Source organism: Chenopodium album, chromosome 10 (genome assembly GCF_948465745.1).
Source record: "Chenopodium album chromosome 10, dcCheAlbu1.1, whole genome shotgun sequence".
Lineage (NCBI taxonomy): Eukaryota > Viridiplantae > Streptophyta > Magnoliopsida > Caryophyllales > Amaranthaceae > Chenopodium > Chenopodium album.
In genome coordinates, this window is record NC_137843.1 from 24,543,821 (window position 1) to 24,562,847 (window position 19,027).

The 19,027-nt window shown below is 32.5% G+C and overlaps 1 protein-coding gene across 1 annotated transcript; it reads right to left on the reverse strand.

Moving 5' to 3' along the window:
- Positions 1-1,690: 1,690 nt before the first annotated feature.
- LOC145563829 (pentatricopeptide repeat-containing protein At4g35850, mitochondrial-like) lies at positions 1,691-13,366 on the reverse strand. Its single transcript, XM_081624251.1, has 13 exons — positions 13,221-13,366; positions 12,986-13,121; positions 12,691-12,853; positions 10,836-10,901; positions 10,615-10,712; positions 10,139-10,256; positions 9,839-10,048; positions 6,410-6,486; positions 4,623-4,716; positions 4,078-4,143; positions 3,912-3,989; positions 3,705-3,806; positions 1,691-2,130 (listed from the first exon to the last, which is right to left on the reverse strand). The coding sequence occupies exons 1-13, from the start codon at positions 13,243-13,245 to the stop codon at positions 2,041-2,043; spliced, it is 1,323 nt and encodes a 440-aa protein (XP_081480377.1). The 5' UTR covers positions 13,246-13,366; the 3' UTR covers positions 1,691-2,040.
- Between the last annotated feature and the right edge of the window lie 5,661 nt (positions 13,367-19,027).

The window sequence follows — 19,027 nt, forward strand, 5'->3', positions numbered from 1 at the left end:
AATTGAATAAAATACCTTTTTTTTAAAGGAAAATAAAATAGAGTAGAAGAAATTTAAAAATGAAGCTAAGGATATTCGAGCTCCTGACCAAAGAGTACGTTTGTAACACACCAACCATCAAGCCCACACATACAATTTTACCTAAATGGAGGATAAGTTAATTTTTTTAAAAAGATTATATTCCTTGATTTAAACTAATCCTTTATACTTCTAACTATATAATCATCCATACCGTTTAATTTACAACCATATTCTAACCTATTCAACCTTTTATCCTATTTAGTATTCAATACTATACAAATTCATGGACAATAATGAAGTGCACTATGATGATTTATATAACGTATGAAAATTATATGTTATAAATAATTTTTTTTTTCTACAAAATCTAATTTATATGAACAAAAAAAAATAAAAAAATTTCTTCTTGTACGGAACATTTTATTCAGGTGCATGTATTAGGGTACTGATTTGTGTTTTCGGGAGTCAACAGTATACCCCCTGATAAGATTTTTGGGGGTAAACTGTACCCCGGATATGATTTCCTGGGGTAAACAATACCCCCCGGATTTATTTTCTGAGGGTCAACAAAACCTTTTCCATTTCGAACTACCCTTTTTCCCCTTTATGGGGAAAAGAGGAAAAAAATGTGTGGGCTTGTTTTTAATAGTCACGTGAGAGTCAACGCAGGAGCTACACCGTTGACCATCACTCGGCCTAATACCCCCATCACAACATAATACAAATTAAAAGGTCCTTTCTTCAGAACTTTTCACTTAAAAGGTTCTATTTAACAAAGTAGACTACTTAAAAGATCTTTTTACACAAATTTGCCAACTTTAAATTAGTGTGTAATCATAAACCATGGTTAAAATTAATAACCTACTTACGTTTTTCCCATCATTAATGTATGGTTAAGAATTTTTGGTGAGTAAAAGTCTATGAGATTTAGAGAAAAAAAAAAATATTTAAAAAAGTATTACAGTAATGATAAAAGTTAGAAGTATAAGGATGTCAATGCGAATTACCCATATAAAAACTTAAATCATACTTGTAGCATATAACTCCTATGTTTTTTAATAAACGGCAAATACAAGTTTATCTGATAAACGGATTTTTGTTAATTTGGTAGCATTTCTATAAATATATTGAAAAAGCATGATCATTTATTCAATACTTTTGGTAAGATGTACAATTACTGTTTGCAACTTGTATTTAGGAAATTACACATGTATCCTCCAACTAATACAAGACGCATGTACCCCTCCATTGGTACTTAAAAAGTCGATTATACCCCAGATAAACAAATTTTGGAGAATTAACTGCGCACAGTTCTTTAATAAATGCAAAAAATTCTCTTGGCAAGTATTTTTAGGAAGTAACTAGCGAGTATCCCAGGTGATGTCCCGAGTAACTTTTTGTAACCTTTATCTAGTGAGAAAATTTTTAACGCTACGTAGTTATATTTCCTCCGTTACATATTAGTTGCGGTATTAATTGCGAGACATAAAAAATTCAAACTTACAACTAATATGTTTTAAGATTAATACTGGCATTCAAAAAAGTTCGTTTACATTATCTAGTATGTATATATATATATATATATAAAGTGAGCCAAGTGGACATTTTTGCACGCGTACAAAGAAACATACAAAGTCATTTTACTTCATAATCAAATAAACATGCCATGTATAGTAAAAAAATATATAATTGAAACCCAAAGTTCATATAATTGTAGAACTTAGCTAGCTATATAACTTTTACAGCTATAATTTGTCACTTTAATCCTAGGGTTCATTTGTTACAAGAACAAAAATCCAAAAATTCAATCTTAAGTAGAAACAGTTTAAGAAAATGAGAGGATTTGCAAGAATTTTGATTACAGCCAAAGCTGTACCTATTATGCAAAACCACTATAACCAGTAAGCCTTTCACCACTCAAACAACATAGTTAGTCAGTAATCCAAACTAACAGGGCAGCAACAATGTGATTGTCAAAAGATTAATCCTTCTAAATTAATCTCACAGCTTTGATGGCATTCAAGAACGCGAACTAAATCTTGCTTGATAATTATCTAGGATCTCGATGACTTTAAGCAGCCGTGGCTCATCTTTAGGTACCTCTCGTTCCTGATAGAATTAAATTGAAAAGATAAAAAGTAAAGATATGGGCTACGTGGACACGTAAACAGCAAGCTGATTGCCAAGATGACACGATTAGATTACATAAGCAAATCACTTTCTAGTTTGTCATTGACAGTTTCATAAATAACACAATAGAAGGAAATTCAGTACTTCATCTCATAAACTAATTACCAACAAAACAATTACATAACAATAACAATAGCAGCAATAATAATAATTATAATGAAAATAATAGGAAAATAATAAAAACTCTATAGAATTCAAATTTTCTTCTGAACCGCACTAAACAAACAAATAACCTTATAATCTCAGATAATTAAAATGTCAAACAACTCAAACAAGGAACCCACACATCAGGAGAGAAATCAAAGCAAGCCCACTGAACTCATAAAACATCGAATGATTCGAATCATTTTAACTAAATCAAGTTTTGTGAAATCATTCTTCATTTTCAATAAATTTCCGACACATTTATGAGCAAATTGATTCAACAGAGGATCTGATCTGATAACCAATCCATAAGTCTAAATTGTCATTTTAAAGATACTACTAAATGCCTGTTTCTCATATTTCACGGGTTTTAATGCAAATGAAGGAAGTATAAAAAGCATGTTTGAAGTACATTGGGAATAATTATATAAAGTACAGTATTGTATTTATTAGTGGAAACAATAATGAAAAAGCATGTGTGAAGTACATGTAGCCACCAATTTTAAAGGGTACTTGGGGAAGTTTATTATGTTAAAAGGTATAAAGTAGGGGTATGTAGGTAATTATACATGAAAAGAAACAGCCACTTAATTTTGGGATACTCAATTAGAAAAACGGGCACTCAATAATGGGACAGAAGTAGTATTATGGTACTTCACAATCAAAGAAATGGGGACTAGAAGGTTAAGTGCACTCCCTTCATCCCCACATAAGTGTCATCTCACCAAAAATCTTGTTTGTAAATAAAAGTTTCATTTTACGGTTAACCTTTATTTTATTCTTATCATTTTCTTTTAATCAACCAAATTGCAATAGTTTTTCTATTCAATTTCAATCAGCCAAACACTACTAAACCTTGTTTGTATAATTCACTTTAAAGTTTCAATCAACCAAACCCTACTATATTTATTTATTTATTTTTATTTACCTACGAAAAATGTTTCCAAAAGGCAAATGGGATTTTCATTTGGGGACGGAAGAGGTACAAAGCTTCATCCCCAAGACCCCAATCCTTAAAACAGCCTTTTAATAGGCGGGTAGCGAAAAAAATACCCCCTTCATTCCTTTATATTTGCGCCATTCGGAAATTTCTATTTTAAGAGATTAATTGTGATCATGATCATTCATTGATATACATAAGAAACAAATTCACGTGGGATTCTGATAGATTGGTCTTGGAATAGTTTCAAAATACATTTTTCAAATTTTATTGTACATAATAAAGATATTGTTGGCAAAGATATGCAGTGAAAAGTTTGAAAAAGAATATCACTACAAAAGGAAAATGAACAATAGCATTAAGAACGCACAAGCAAGGGTATGACTGTATGCAAGGGCAATTGACTTACTCTTAAACCATCAAAGTACGCTTCCACAGCAGGCTGAGAAGGAACAACGTTCCTAGCTTGCATCAGATCCCACAAATAATTAGCAGTGGTATATCCGCCAGTCTGCAACATTCAATAACCGATTAATATATATACAGAAGTGTTGGAACCCTACAGAACACACACACACACACAAAGTTATTGTAGGTACCGTACACAATAAAGTACCTTTTCACCAGCAGCAATGAGGAGGAGATCACTAGCCATTCTAGGATTCAAGAAAACGTTTTTCGAGGTCATATTCACCTGTAGCAAAAAAATAAAGCATCATAACCATAAGACTCATAAGAAAGGAAGATCAATTCAGACAGGGTTTCAGAACTAGGTGACATACCAGGGCATCCTGGGCTATTTGCATACCCTTAGGAGTATAGCCCACCATGGCTCCCTCAACAAGAGTCTGAAATCAACACAGAACAATCAAGAGTAGCAGTATATAAATATATAATTGTATTACATTCTAATACTATTCATGAGCACAACCATAAACCTACTCTCTCTTTGCCCACCAACCACTCCCCACCCCCCCCCCCCCCCCCACAACACACACACATACACACTCAGATCCCAAAAGAAAGGCATACACTAACCGTCATGTACATTCCAGTCCCGGAACTGTAACTGATACACTCATCACTAGGTAGCACTTCGTATTAACCATAACAAAACTAAAAAAAATAAACATATACATATTCAACAGCATACCTCGAGAAACTAAGATTTTATGTACCATTACAAGCAACCCAAAACCTAATTACTCTCATCAATAAAAAAAAAATTCCCCACATTATTGAAGACTATATCAGTAATGATTTGTTAACATATCTTGGGCAGTTAAATAATATAAGACGCCATATGATCATTTGTTGGAGCACATACCACATATAATTCAACAAATGGTGGCCTCCCAGAATTCATGAACTCGTCAAATACTTGGTAACCACGATCAAGATCCCCCGCATGCAAGTAGCATCTGTTCAGTTGATTCCAATCAAAGAAAGTAAATAGGCATCACAAATATAATTGGGCAACAAGAACTGAATAAAATAGCAGATCACATAATGACTAAAGAAAAGCATTGCAGGAAAGCATCTGGCATGACTATAAATTAAGCATCAGAATAGTAGTCTAATCCCTGGTGTGGGATGAATGAACTATTGCCCGAGTCACCTACTAAGGGTCAGCCAATGAATACGGAAGCCTATATAAGCTTTCAACAGGATAAGCTTCCCTAATATACATAAACACTAACCAATAACAACCATTGGGTACTTAAAAAAATAAATAAATAAATAAACAAAAAATAAAAAACAAAAAAATAATAAAAAAGAGAGTAAATGTGTCTTTATTAAATGAACATGAGTTTTTCTCCTCAATATTACCATTAATGTGTTCTCCCTTCATTACAACAAACTTAACCAGCATGATGAAGAATCAACAATAAGAACAACAATGAGGCCAATGACTCTGAGTAGGTGGCTCAACAGTGACAGTAGAATATTGCAGAGTGATTTCTTAGAGCACGAATTTCAACCATATCTAAACAAAAGACTTGCCACATTCTGGTCAATAGCAGTTGTATTTTAAATGTCGACTTGATACTTGTTGGTCAGAATATTTCTTACCACAAGATAACTAGGTAAATATAGTTGAACTCGAAATGCATATATCTTCAATACAAAATTCCTCAGATTCTGAGCACTGGTTAACCTCACTCAGAAAAGGCAGATTTGCACAGGCAATGTAGTAATCAGAACATTCAACCAGAAGTTATAATTTAATTATATATTCTCACAAGTATAAATAATTTCTTCGTATATGTATAATCCTTCCGTTTTCCTAATAAGTTCTACTCAATTTCCGTTTTCATCTGTTTTGTAAGTTCTACTCACTTTCACTTTATTCCTTTTATGACAACCTTTTATTCATTTGTTATCAACTACAACACCACTTTGTAGGGCCCAATTATATTAAATAAATTCCTTACTCCATCTTTCTCCTCTTTAAAGCAAAAGTAGTCACATGCATGATCCCCATTTCTACTTTTTCTTGGCTGATGTAGCTCAAGTAACTGAATTGAACTCAGCAAAATGGAGGTTGAACATCTAAAGATATAAAGACAATGTTCATCATGAATAAGCTGCATAGCAAGATCAGTTGTTAGGGTCGTAAAGGCCTTCAAAATCATGCAATTACATGGATTTTATATTAATTATCATTATAAAACGTACCCGAGCCTGGATGTGTTCTCATGATGTTCATTATCATCTTAAAGTAACGCTTTTAGTGGTATACGGAAAAAATAAAATAAAGACTTGATAAATCACTTAAAGATGAATTTACAGACAATTAGTCATCATCCTAAGATATTCATTATCTTAAGGTCAACACTATTCGTGTAGAACATAAGTAAGAAAATAGCTTGATGAATCACTACACAATTATTCAATTGTGTATCACTACATGAGAAAGAAGGTTCTAGTGAGTTAAAAAAACCTACTAGCCATCACCATTGGGAGAAAAAGAAATCATACAACAAAAGAAAATGAAAAGGGCTAACAATATTTAGGTCAATAGACAATTCTCTCGAGTTAAAACTTGGACATCTGATGAACACCAGTTGTAAATGTACCTATTCATTACATAAGCTATAGCACAATTCTTACCTCATAACCTGCATGGTTGTAAAAGCATCAGGACGGTTGTTATCTCGTTCAAGCATCCTTAGAAGAGTTTCCATTGCCTGCCAAAAACATTGTAATACTGTTAAAATAAAGGTAATGACTGTATCTCTCCTCTCAACAGATTTATAATTAGAAATTAGTCTCATATTTTCTAAAGTTGTCCATTAATACATCTAGTACAAAGAGTTGATGCAAAGACTCAGCCTCATTACTATATTCTGCTTCAGAATGAACAACTATCTGCTCTTTTCATTTCCCTCCCATCCCAAAATTTTTCTTAGCACAAAAGATTGGTGTCAATATATATATGAAAGTAAATGAAAACGCAATGATAAGGAAGTTATATACACGTTGCAAAGAGGTGCAAGAAGACACAGCTCAGAAATAATTGAGCACAAGAATATATATTATTTTACTGAAAAAAAGCTTATAGTAGCAAAATTAATTTCTTCAAGCAGGTAAATCTTGCTAAAAATATTGAAATGATCTAATTATGGTCCCAGGATTCCTATAAACAAATATACTGATCTCTAACACATTCTTATGCAAAGGGGAGATAAACCTCAGATGCCAAACTTATATCTATAGCAATTGAGGTCAATCATGTTAGAAGGGGGGATAAAAGGGACATCATCTTCAAGTTTTTTAAATTTAATAATTGGGTGGAGGCACAAGTTTTTAAGAGTCCGTATGATGATGATAGAATAAAAACGCGACCGGAATGGGAGAGATAGAGAGCACCCATTAACCAAAAATTAATATTACAACTAGTTTGAAACTTCTGAAAAAGTGAAGAGATGCAACTATCTTGGAATGGAAGCATGAAAAGCAGCACCATACGTAACAGCCTCATCCGGGTTAATACTTTTGCAAAGCTCCTTCCCATAGAAAAAACCATGCAATAATTTCTGAACTTTGGGGATACGAGTAGCCCAATCGCCGGCGAGCCCCCCGGAAAACCAAAACTTGTTAGCCGAGAGACAAAAAAGCGCGTGAGGGAATAGGAGTGCATATTGTAAAACGAGATGGAAACCAGAAAAAAAGTGAGAGGAAAGGAGATTAGAGGGAAGGAGGGAAGAGAGGGAACTCAAAGGAAAGGCGGCGACAATGGACAAAAGGCAGAAGCCCTACACGAGGGACGAAAATTGGACAACCCTAAAAGCCAGGGACCTAGAGAGAGATGAGAGTTTCTCTCTCTAGAAGTTCCGTTTTTTCTTGGTCCAATTTTCATTTAATTTATGTTTAATTGTCTTATTTATTTTAGTTGTTGCAATTATGACTTTAGCAAATAGTAATTAATAAATAAAAAATAATTATAATTACAATTTATTAATAAAAAAAAAACATTAGTCAAATTTTATTTATTTATGTGATCGAATTTAGGTCATGTCAAGAAGAATTTGAGGTTAATGGAAAATCCATGTTATATAATTATTTGAAATCACCGTCTAATAACTTTAAATGCAAATTTTTAAATTCAACCTATGTACACTAAAAAATGCTAGTGTGACAAGTTTGAAGTCAGAATCTAAAAAATACAATTGAATTTGACTCGATTTGCGTGAACATGAACTGGAATTTCTCAATCCGATCCGATCCAACACATCCCAACCACAGTGGCCAGCTCACTCATGAGTGCTTTTGAATTTTGCTATTTTCAACCCAAATTCTACCAACAATATTCAACTCCACCATTAATTCAATTCAATCAAAAGGCGAATTAATTCAACTACCAATGCTCCTTTACTCCTTGTCATTTTCTCCTCTCCTCGTTCTCATCAATAGCCCACTCCAGTAATTGTGGCTCCTAATTAATTTCCAACCTCTTCGTCTTCAACGATAAGCTTTACAAATTGAATCAGAATTTGAAAGAGGAACTAGGGTTTCGAACAACGCCAATTTCGCAATTATTTTTTATTTATTAATTACTACTTGCTAAATTCATAATTGCAACAACTAAAATAAATAAGACAATTAAACATAAATTAAATGAAAATTGGACCAAGAAAAAACGGAACTTCTAGAAAGAGAAACTCTAATCTCTCTTTAGGTCCCTAGCTTCTAGGGTTGTCCGTTTTTCGTCCCTCGTGTAGGGCTTCTGCCTTTAGTCCATTGTCGCCGCCTTTCCTTTGAGTTCCCTCTCTTCCCTCATTCCCTCTAATCTCCTTTCCTCTCACTTTTTTTCCATCTCGTTTTACAATCTGCACTCCTATTCCCTCACGCGCTTTTTTGTCTCTCAGCTAACAAGTTTTGGTTTTCCGGAGGGGCTCGCCGGCAAGTAGCTACTCGTATCCCCAAAATTCAGAAATTGTTGCATGGTTTTTTCTATGGGAAGGAGCTTTGCAAAGGGATTAACCCGGATGAGGCTGTTACGTATGGTGCTGCTTTTCATGTTGCCAAGTATGATAACATAATACTCCCTCCGTTCCTACAAGATTGCTCCAAATAGTCCACTTCAGTTTTAAGAAGCAAGTGCAAATTTGCGCACATTGGTGAGCACAAGTGCTAATAAGGAGAGAGGTTGGAAGTGGGAATATATCTATTAAGGTATGGAGAAAGCTTTTAGAGACATCATTTTCTAGTACAAGAGTTTCATCAACGGTCTTAGATTAAAAGGGATTTCCTATTTAACAAAGATGGTGGATGAGGGGATATTCGGTCTTTTTTCTTTATACTAGTGACCGGATATTTTACGAAGCAGATAGGGGTTCCAAAGGATTAAGGCAAGAATCTTTATTCTACTTTTTACAATTTGGTGAATGTCTAGAATCATATCTCCTTTAAGTAAGAGTTGAGTATATCTAGTACTCTAGTCTAGTAAGGGTGTACACAAACTCTAATATTATGGATAACTTATACTTTTTCTATTTCATACTAATTGAGGCGTTTCTTCAAGCACGTTTGCCAATAAATGATTTCAAACATCAATATCATCAATTATCAACACACCAAATTTATAAAATGTGAATCCAATAAGACTCCACATTGCTATGTTTTTATTCAGCTATAAATCACAAAAAACAAGTCAAAGAAACTTATTTAGATAGTGTCAAAGTCAAAATATGTCTACTAATTAGAAACGGAGAAAGTATTATTTAGTGAGGGGTAGATTCCAAAAGTTAAAAAAAAATTAAAAAAAATAAATAAATAAAATAAAATAAAATACTACCTCAATTTGGTTGTAGCACATTAATTAAGGCAAGACGTGAGAGAACACAAAAGGTAAGAAGTATATTTTAAAGAAGAGGAGAGAGAAAAGGAGCCGAGCAATGTAAGGTAAATTGAAAAGTAATATAGTTAACCACAATAGTAATTGTTGCAATTATAAGGAAAGTGTTGTAATTTTAGAGAAACAAAAGTATATCATATTTGGAACAACTAATGATAATAATGAAATTAAAAAAGATTTACCTCTACATTGCGAAGATCCGCTAGAGCATGAGATGCCGCATGATAAACAGTTAGCCTCTTATCCACAAACCCTCCACGTCTATTGAAATATTCTGCAGTGGGGAGGTTATACAAGTCTTCAGGAAAAACACCCATCATTACATTCTCAGCTGTAGGTCCCATCTGTTCTGGTGAGGACCATCCCTTAGACTGCTCAACCAGCTCAATAATCTTTCAAATGGATGGAGAATGGTGATTAAGGACAAAACTAATTAACTATGCAATAATTTTATCAAAGCATATAGGCTTGCAGGTACATACTTTTGCAGCCGTATCATCAGCCACAGGTACCCTGTTCTTATGGGCAGAAATAAGACCAGCATAACAAAACTTGTTCAGTCCAAGCCCAGCTGCAGTCATATCACGGATAATAGCATACCTAGATATAAACTAGCTGGTTAAACATACACATCACAACATTGGCAGACAATAGCACCTAGAAATGAAGTAGGCAAGGCACTAAAAAGATAGATTTTATTAGCAATATGATACTCAGTATCTTATAGCATTTGCCTTCCAGATCTTGTCATATCAGCCAGCAGTACATTAAAATAAAATTTCAGAATATAATCTAAATCATTGAGTTTGTAATATGTAGTAACAATACATCCAGCATTTTAAATATACAATTTGAAAACAAATTGATAAATACACCTTCCACTGGTTGTGGGGAACTGTGCAATAAAAAATCAAGAGAATAGAAAATGGGTTGCTTATTTAAAAACAGATACACATACACTCGATCTAGTTTTCCTGTTGCGGCACATGCATTAAGCAGACAGATGAAGGTTTGTCCAGTTGGTTTCACTTCATTTCTCTTCATCTCCTCCAATATCTTCAATCAGAGAAAACACGTGTCACTGAACATGAGATGTTAAATGACATTCACAGGTATAAGTAATCGTGTAGCACAACCCATAGATTAATAGCAAAGACCGCATCCATAAGGACAACATACTTGAATTGCATGTTCTGATCTCTTGCATTTTCCACAAACGGAAATCAAGAAATTGTAGAGAGTCACCTACAAAGAAATTACAACGCATCAGAGGACATTAGGTGCAAATAAACGTTGCCACCAATTAATATTGTAGGTGGTAAAATTAATAGCAATAGGAATCAATGTATAGATAGACTCAAGGTGATATGAATTTACCTACGCCTTAGGCACACCTCATGAAAATGAGGGGCACTAATTAAAAAAAAGACAAAACACTAAATAAAATAATAAGGTTTCAAAAATATAAATAAATAAATAAATAAAATAAAATAAAATAAAATAAATAAAAGGAAATATTGTTGTGTGCATCAGTGAGCCTAGGGGCACCTCACTGAAATCGCCTCGCATAAACCAAAAAAGGCACGCACCTAGGCCCGCGTTTTATATACTGAAGGGTATTACAAACAGATAGTTGCCAAAAAATACTTTTATGATGTAATTAAGACTAGGGTAGCTTATCTACATCAGTTAATTAGAATCATTAATTTCACAGAGTACCATAAAGTTCAGTTCCATCTCTCTCTCTCTCTCTTTCTTCCCCCTCACCCTCCTTCTCTCCCTCTCTCTCCAGGTAAATCCAGACAGCAGAAGCTTCACTCCAGGCATGAATTCTTGCTAACAAGAGATAAGTGGCTGTCATCGAAAGATGAAGAGATGAGAGAAAAAAAATGCAGGGCAAATGTTGGATTTGGGTTTTTTCTGACTTGCCTGAAAAGTCCCACTGATGGCAGATCTAAGGGTGAATAGAGGTCAAGGAAGGATGGGTCATGGTAATCCTGATTATCGGGATAATGGACTTGTGTAAATATCTCCCTCATTCCACTCTGATAAAATCAAGAAATTTTAACACCTGAATTTTTCCCCTTCTATTCAAAATTCAGACCTGCCTTTACAGGTGGAATCTAAAACATCAACTACAGACAGTAAAAGAAGACCTTAAAATCCACCTGATTTACAATTCGGAACAAACATGATACATGACTACATGAGCTAACAATTAGACTTTCTTTCTTCATTAGCAATCTCTATTGTATACAAATGACACTGAACCGTTAAGATTGACTAGTCATTAAAACTAAAAATCTTACAATTCAGATCAAAATGACAAGAAACTAGTTAGCAACGTCTAGATCTGCATTGGACAAAACTGTATACTAAACTTCATAAGTATGAACATACGTAAAATACTCTAGGTTATAGAGGGTAAAGAATTTTCACTTTTCCTTAGGTGTATGAGGTTGTAGCATATATACAATATGATCAAAGTACTTCTTAAACATTAAAATGTAGTATACACATGTTATCACTAAACACAATTCTCTCCATCCAAAGTTTCCTCTTCTAAATCATCTCATGTTCAATAACTAGCCTTGACAGAAAGAAGGCACAAGAAAATCAAAAATTACTAAGGGAAGGGCAACATGTTAAAGCTTAACCCAGCATTATGCATCATGTTTAAAGTCCATCACGCACTTAGTCTTATTACCACCCAATCCCCCCTACCCTCACCAAGTTGTTCCCACAACATTGAGAAATCTATATACTATTACCAATGTCATTTTTACAACTTTTATCAACAGCCCCACAACCCTCAATTTTTATCCACCCACCCAATAAGATGGATATTACATGAGGGGGCAACAAGATACTAGATAACGAATTTTACAAGTGACCAACGCTTCAGTATAAACTATTAAAATCAAACCATTCATGCAACACACAGAAATAATTAAAAGAACAAACATAACAATAGTAGCATAAAAGTAACAGTACCAAACTTAACATCAAAAAGAGTAAAATTGATAATACATACATCAGGTAGCAAACCCATTGCTTTCATTTCATCTCTAAAGAAGAAAGCATCCTGCAACCGAGCACCTTTCATCGTTCCAGCAATCAAAGAATGAAATGTATCTCTTGAAGGCTGAACTCCATCAATCATCATATCATCATAAACATCTCTTAACAAGAAATGCCTAAAAATAACCCAAAACCCATCATTCCAATTACTACATAATAACAAAATAATCCTACAAATTAACAAAAAAAATCCCACAAATTAACAAAAAAATCCTACAAAAAAAAAAAAGGGATTTCAATTAAATTACCTGCGCTGAGCAGTGACAGAACCCACAACAGTATTGTACTCGGAAACGTTATTGGCGTAATTTCTTCTGGCGTATTCCTCAGGTTGAGCAGCATAGTAACGCCGCCCCAATGACCGCAGAAAAATTCTGCCATGCCCTGCAAAAATGAATGAAATCAGGATAAATAGAACGAGATCTTATTGGGTTTTATTGGGTTTTGAAAGGAATTGAAATGGAGAAGATAGTAGAATTATACCATAGATTGATTGAAAAAGCTTCATGATTTTTTGAATGCAGTTAACTCAAGTGATTTGTGAATCTTAAACCCTGTTGTTCTATTTTGCAACCCTTGTTTTCAAGTTCCAATTGCAAAACCCTGTAGAATTTTACAATGGTGGTTGCTGCGGCTTATGCGAGAAGTGTCAAATTGTCAATGTGAAGGCTCGGGGGCTACCTAGGCTCGGCGCAACCCCCCGTTAACCCAAGTTTATCTCTTTCCGTATTTTAATAAGTGTTACATTTATCATATATTAGGTTAGGTCCCGTGTCATGCACGATCATAATTAAATTTTACAACAGATCAGATAAATAATGAATAATGATGTTAATTCAACGATAATTTATCCAAAAAAATTATTTGTAATAAAATAACTTGAATTTTAATTAGTTTATACCAACACTAAATACGTAAAGGTTATTGAGTTGGATTGTATAAATAAATGTAGTAATAGAAACTTAGAAGCTATAAGGTTTTATATGAGAAAATTAACATATTAGCTTAGGTTAGTACCCATACTGCCATACACGAACTCATATACATTTGTCCTTAAATTGTTGACACACTTTGATCGACATAATATGAAAATTTAGTTGAGTTCATTTTACTTTAGGATAATTAGTATTCAATAATCAACTTTTTAAATATATCTTTATTGAGTAGTAGGGGTTTTTATTTTTTAAATAATCACATAAATGTTTAGAATGACTAAATAATTTTCCAATATATGTTGTGTATGAAGTATAGTATAACAAACTTATTTTGTTCTTGTAAATGTTAATACAAAGTATGCTACCAAAATGATTTTTCTCTTTTTATTAAAATAAATTTTATTATCAAATGATAAAAGTTGGAGAAAAAAAAATGATATTGATAATATTATAATTATTTTGGAAGAGAATATATTCCAATATATTATTTTTAATTAATGTTAGTATTTTTATAACTAAAAGTTTCCTAGTATATTTAATTGAATATAATTGGATAAAATATGTTGTCAAAATACTAAAAAGGAAAGGAAAAAAAAGGCGGAAAATTTTTTAACCAGGAAATGACAAGTGTCATTCCTGGTTTCGCCTTTAGTATAGGTTTATTGATATTGATTGAATAGGGAGTTTAAGCGCGCTACGCGCGCTTTTAGTGTGTAAATCGGTTTGTTTTTCCTATTTAGAAATGTGGCAATATTGGGGGTTTTTTAAATATAATATTTAAGTATGGTATGAGTTTGAATTGAAATGCAAAATGGGCAATTTAGTTTAAATCGTGTATTGTAATATAAGAAATGAATTCTCGTTAGAAAATAAATGTAAAAAATGAATTGTATGTGTTAAATATTGTTTTGGGGCTTGGCTTGTGTTGTTGGCATGGGTTTTCATGACATGGGCCTAACTTAGGAATATGGTCATAAAAACCAAACCTAAAATTAAAGTTGAAGGTTTTCAATTTTGCTAGACACTCCTACGACTAAAAAGAATGGCACTTACATTACAAAGGGTTTAGTTCATACTTAGCTTAGTACGACTAATACTATTAACATACAAAATGCTCTTTCAAGATTACAAGTGTGAGAAAGTTATTTTTGGTCGTGGGATAACAAAATAATTCATGTGTTTCATAATAATTTTAACTATATAAATATTTTCACTAATCTATACAACACAGATGTTATAGTTGTAAAATATTGTTAAATTAGCAATGATATTTTTTTCATAATATAATTTGTATTTATAATTTCTACTATATAAGTATCGCTTAAATAACGTACAGTTGGTGTTGTGAGGTCAAAGAAATCAAATGGGTGCTTTTTTTTTTTGTTTAGTAATAATAAAAGATCTTACATAGACAACCTTAATACTTAATAAGGTTAGAGAAAGGTCATACGTAAAAGGTTTAATGTAAAATATTATTAGAAGCAAGTACAATGAAGCTATACATGATATATATAGAAGTTTATGTGATGTGAATAGTCAAAGCCGAAATTTCAGTTAACCAAATTTTCAGTTTACATTATATCACATTCGAGCTGAAAATTTGCTAATCATTTAATTCAACTTTTCATTAGTTTAACTCACTATTATAAATAGCTTCTTATGATAAACAAATCAATTTCATACAATCGCATCTATTTCATATTGTAGGGAATATTTCAAGCATTACCCCAAACTTGAACCCCACTGTGATCATACACTTAAGCATGTTGGCGTCCAAAGGGAAGGAAGCTAGAGCAAAAGAGTCGCCAACAAGTTTTAGGAACTTGTAAACCGTTCACAGGGTAAAGGTTACACCCCTTCACGATCCATGAGATCACTAACTCCATAGTGGTCTGGAACCATGACTGATATTCGGGGATGAAGATACAAATCCAACCTAAAAGAGATTGAACCTGCCCTAAAAATAGGCCTCTACTTTATTCTTCTCATATTCATGTGCGCTTTCTGACTAACATACAATCAATATATTAATCCTAAACCTATTTAATCTATGTTGGTTGAATATTAATGCACAAACAAATCTATTATTGGCGATCACTTGAATTATAATCAAATTAACCCTAAACAAGATTATTAATTATCTTATTAAGCGTGATTACAAGTACAAATTCCCTTTAAACATGCATAAAAGGCGTGATCAAGCAATAACAATAAATAATAAATATCAAGCAACATAATAACCATAAAAATAATAATCATAACAATTATAATCATGTTAATAATAAAGCTTAAATATAATAGCAAGATCCTAGGCATGATACTAACAAGATTAACAACAAATCCTAACATGTCACTAAGCATTAAAAATCAAAGCTTTAACCCTAACATGGTACTAATATGATATTAGAAAAGAGCAAAAGACACCCTAAACATGATACTAGAAAGCAATAAAGACATCCTAACATGATACTAGGAATTAAACAAATTTAAACATGCTTTCCACAAGAATAGAGCAATAAGATTACATACTTTGATGCCTCGTATCTCTTTCTAATAACAAAATACACGCGTTAGTAACTTCCAGGAAAATATAAAATCAAACAATTAAATTAAATAATTGAAATAGAGATTTGGGACCAAACCCTCAGAAATTATAACCTTTCACGTCTAGGGCGAAGGCAACTTCGAACTTGACTAGGTGTGTCTAGTGCTAATGTATGAGGAATTTTGTAAGAGGGAAGGTTTAAAAAAAGAAAGAGAAAGCTTCTAGCTTTAGAGAGAGAAAGATGATTGTTGTAGATTCTAGATTCTAGATTTTAGATTCTAGATTGTAGATGATTGAAAAAAAGGGAGATATGACCTCTATTTATAGGAAAAAAGAGTATCGAAGAATAAGAAAAGAATCCGAATTCAAATCGAAATAAAACTAGTCGGTCAGCAGTTTTTGCGAATTTTGTTTTTATTATAACTTTTGATCCAGAAGTCTAAATAAGTCATATAATATGTCGTTGGAAAGCTCTTGAAGTCTATTTTTCAACCCAATTAGAATCAGATTAAAATATTTTATAGATAAAAAGATATGGCCGAAATAGTGGAACGGTGTCAGTTTTGGATAGAGTTTCGTATTCTTTTCATATCTTTTTTGTTATAGCTCGGAATTAATATTATAATATATCATTGGAAATATAATTTCAAGATCTATCCAACCATATAAGATTTGGATAAAAATTATGAGGCACGAAAACAATATCTGACTGTCTTTGAACATCTTTAAATCCGAATTGAATTAGGACTTAAAAAAGGAAAGTTTTAAAAAAGGAAAGTTTTTATTCAATTTCAAACTCTTTGATTTTATCTTTTCAAAAAGGATAATTAAGATCTTTTAGAATCTTATGGAAGCTTCTAATTAATCCTAACTAGTTTAGAAATAGGATTAAACCTTTGGACCCTCCACATGATCATTGGGGCGTAGGTAAAATCCGGTTTGGGCCCAGTTTAGTATTTTGGCCATAACTTTCTCATTATTTATTGGAATTGGGCTTATAATATATCGTTGAAAAAGTCTTTTCAAGCCCCATCCAACTACACTATTATTGGACCTATATCACGGACCAAACTAAACTGGACTACATGTTTTCATAAAATAAGGTGAGAAAAGAAATATTTTCAAAAACAGAAAGAAGAGATATTTTAATAAAAACATCCTCATCACTAGACTTTTCACACTTTCGCTTCGTTCGATAATCAAATGACATGAAAGGTATTCATCACTGGGCTTGGTTTTGGGGAGACACATTTGGGTGTCTACACATATTAAATCTGATTAATTCAATAAAAGCGATACAAGTCAATTCAATTTTGATGTTAGAATTTATATTATTTATTTTGTCATTTGAGGTGAGGGAATTTACAAAATTGAGAAAAGCAACATCACTCTTTTTGTTATTCAACATGATTTCCTTTTTTAGGTTTTAAATTAAATCGATTATTTAAAATATCCGGGTAAAATTATTACACGACTTTAGTATAGGTAGCTTAAAAAGTCGACTTCTAGTGTGAATTTTAACATGTCAGTCTTGCTTTGAGATGTGCTAAAGTGGGGGGGGGGGTTTCAAGTAGGTAATGAGTTTGGAAAGAAATGTATATTGGGTAACTTTAATAAAAATTGATAATAATGTTTTTTGTAAGGTTAAAAAATAAAGTCAATTGCTTGGTTTCTCACCTCTTCAAAGCCAATTGATTTTATTTTCAAAAATGGTTTTTCTTAAGTGGTTGTTTTCTCTTTTTCTCGCTTAAAATAGTTGCCTTGATTGTTTATAATTGCCCTAGTTTCTTAAGTTATCTTTCTTTCTTTAGTGATCTTTTTTCTTAAGTGATCTTTCTTTATCTTGAGTGATTTTTCTTTCTTACTAGGGGAGTCTACGCGCGCGTTGCGCGCGACATAATCGATGTTTATGGTCGAGTTGTAATAGCTTGTCATGACACTCAAAACTTACTGGCTAGACTTTTGAATGCATATACTAAGAAATAAATTGTTGACAATCATATCCTTGCGTAGGTGCGTAAATGTAACACTTGATATACACTATTCACTTTTTAGTTGTAGTTGTAAGCTTTTTATGGTGCAATATGGCTTTTGTTGTGAATTATAATATACATCATCCGTCCCTTTTAATTGCAACACTTGAAAATATATATATACATTTTTTATTTTATTTTTATAATTGATCTTTATTTTTATTGACGTTTTTTGTTGGGCAAAATAGTCATGTGGGATCTTATTAGATTCATCTCGATTTATATATATGTTTTAAATATTTAATCTTTAGATTTTTACATGTCTATAATTTGAGATACAAAAGATTGAAATTATGTATTGACAAGCGTGAAAGTTAAATTGTTGCAACTAAAAGTTAATGGAGAAAGTTTCAAAAGAAAAATGTCTAATTAGGTGATGAGGTAATTAAATTCGGTGGGTTTGTGTGTGTGTGGTTTTTTTTTTTATTTTTATTTTTATGAAAATAGTAACAAAGTGGATTATATCCAATCTATTCCCCCACCCTTTGAAGAGGACTATTATCAGGTTAAATAGTATTGCCTTCTAACGTTAGAAGAAAAATAACTTTGGGCATTGGAAGGGAAGGAAGACTAAAAAAACTAAGAAAAATGAATACAGGAAGCATAAGAGTTAGTATGACATAAATGGGTATATGGGTAAATAAACATTTTTAGGGGTAAAAAAGTCATCACACTATTCATAAGAGTTCTTTTGAACTTTTTATAAGGTAGGGAAGTGGTCTCTCTCACTAAAGGTTTCTTTCTTTTCCTCTCCTAAACTTATTGCCCTAAGATTCT

Excerpts from the sequence above, each read along its gene's own strand:
- LOC145563829 (XM_081624251.1), bottom strand. The coding sequence starts at position 13,245 with ATGAAGCTTTTTCAATCAATCTATG. Across the intron at positions 10,257-10,614 it reads ACAGGAAAACTAGATCGAGT|GTATGCTATTATCCGTGATA; the intron begins GTATGTGTATCT and ends GTTTATATCTAG. Across the intron at positions 3,807-3,911 it reads TCATTGCTGCTGGTGAAAAG|ACTGGCGGATATACCACTGC; the intron begins GTACTTTATTGT and ends TGAATGTTGCAG.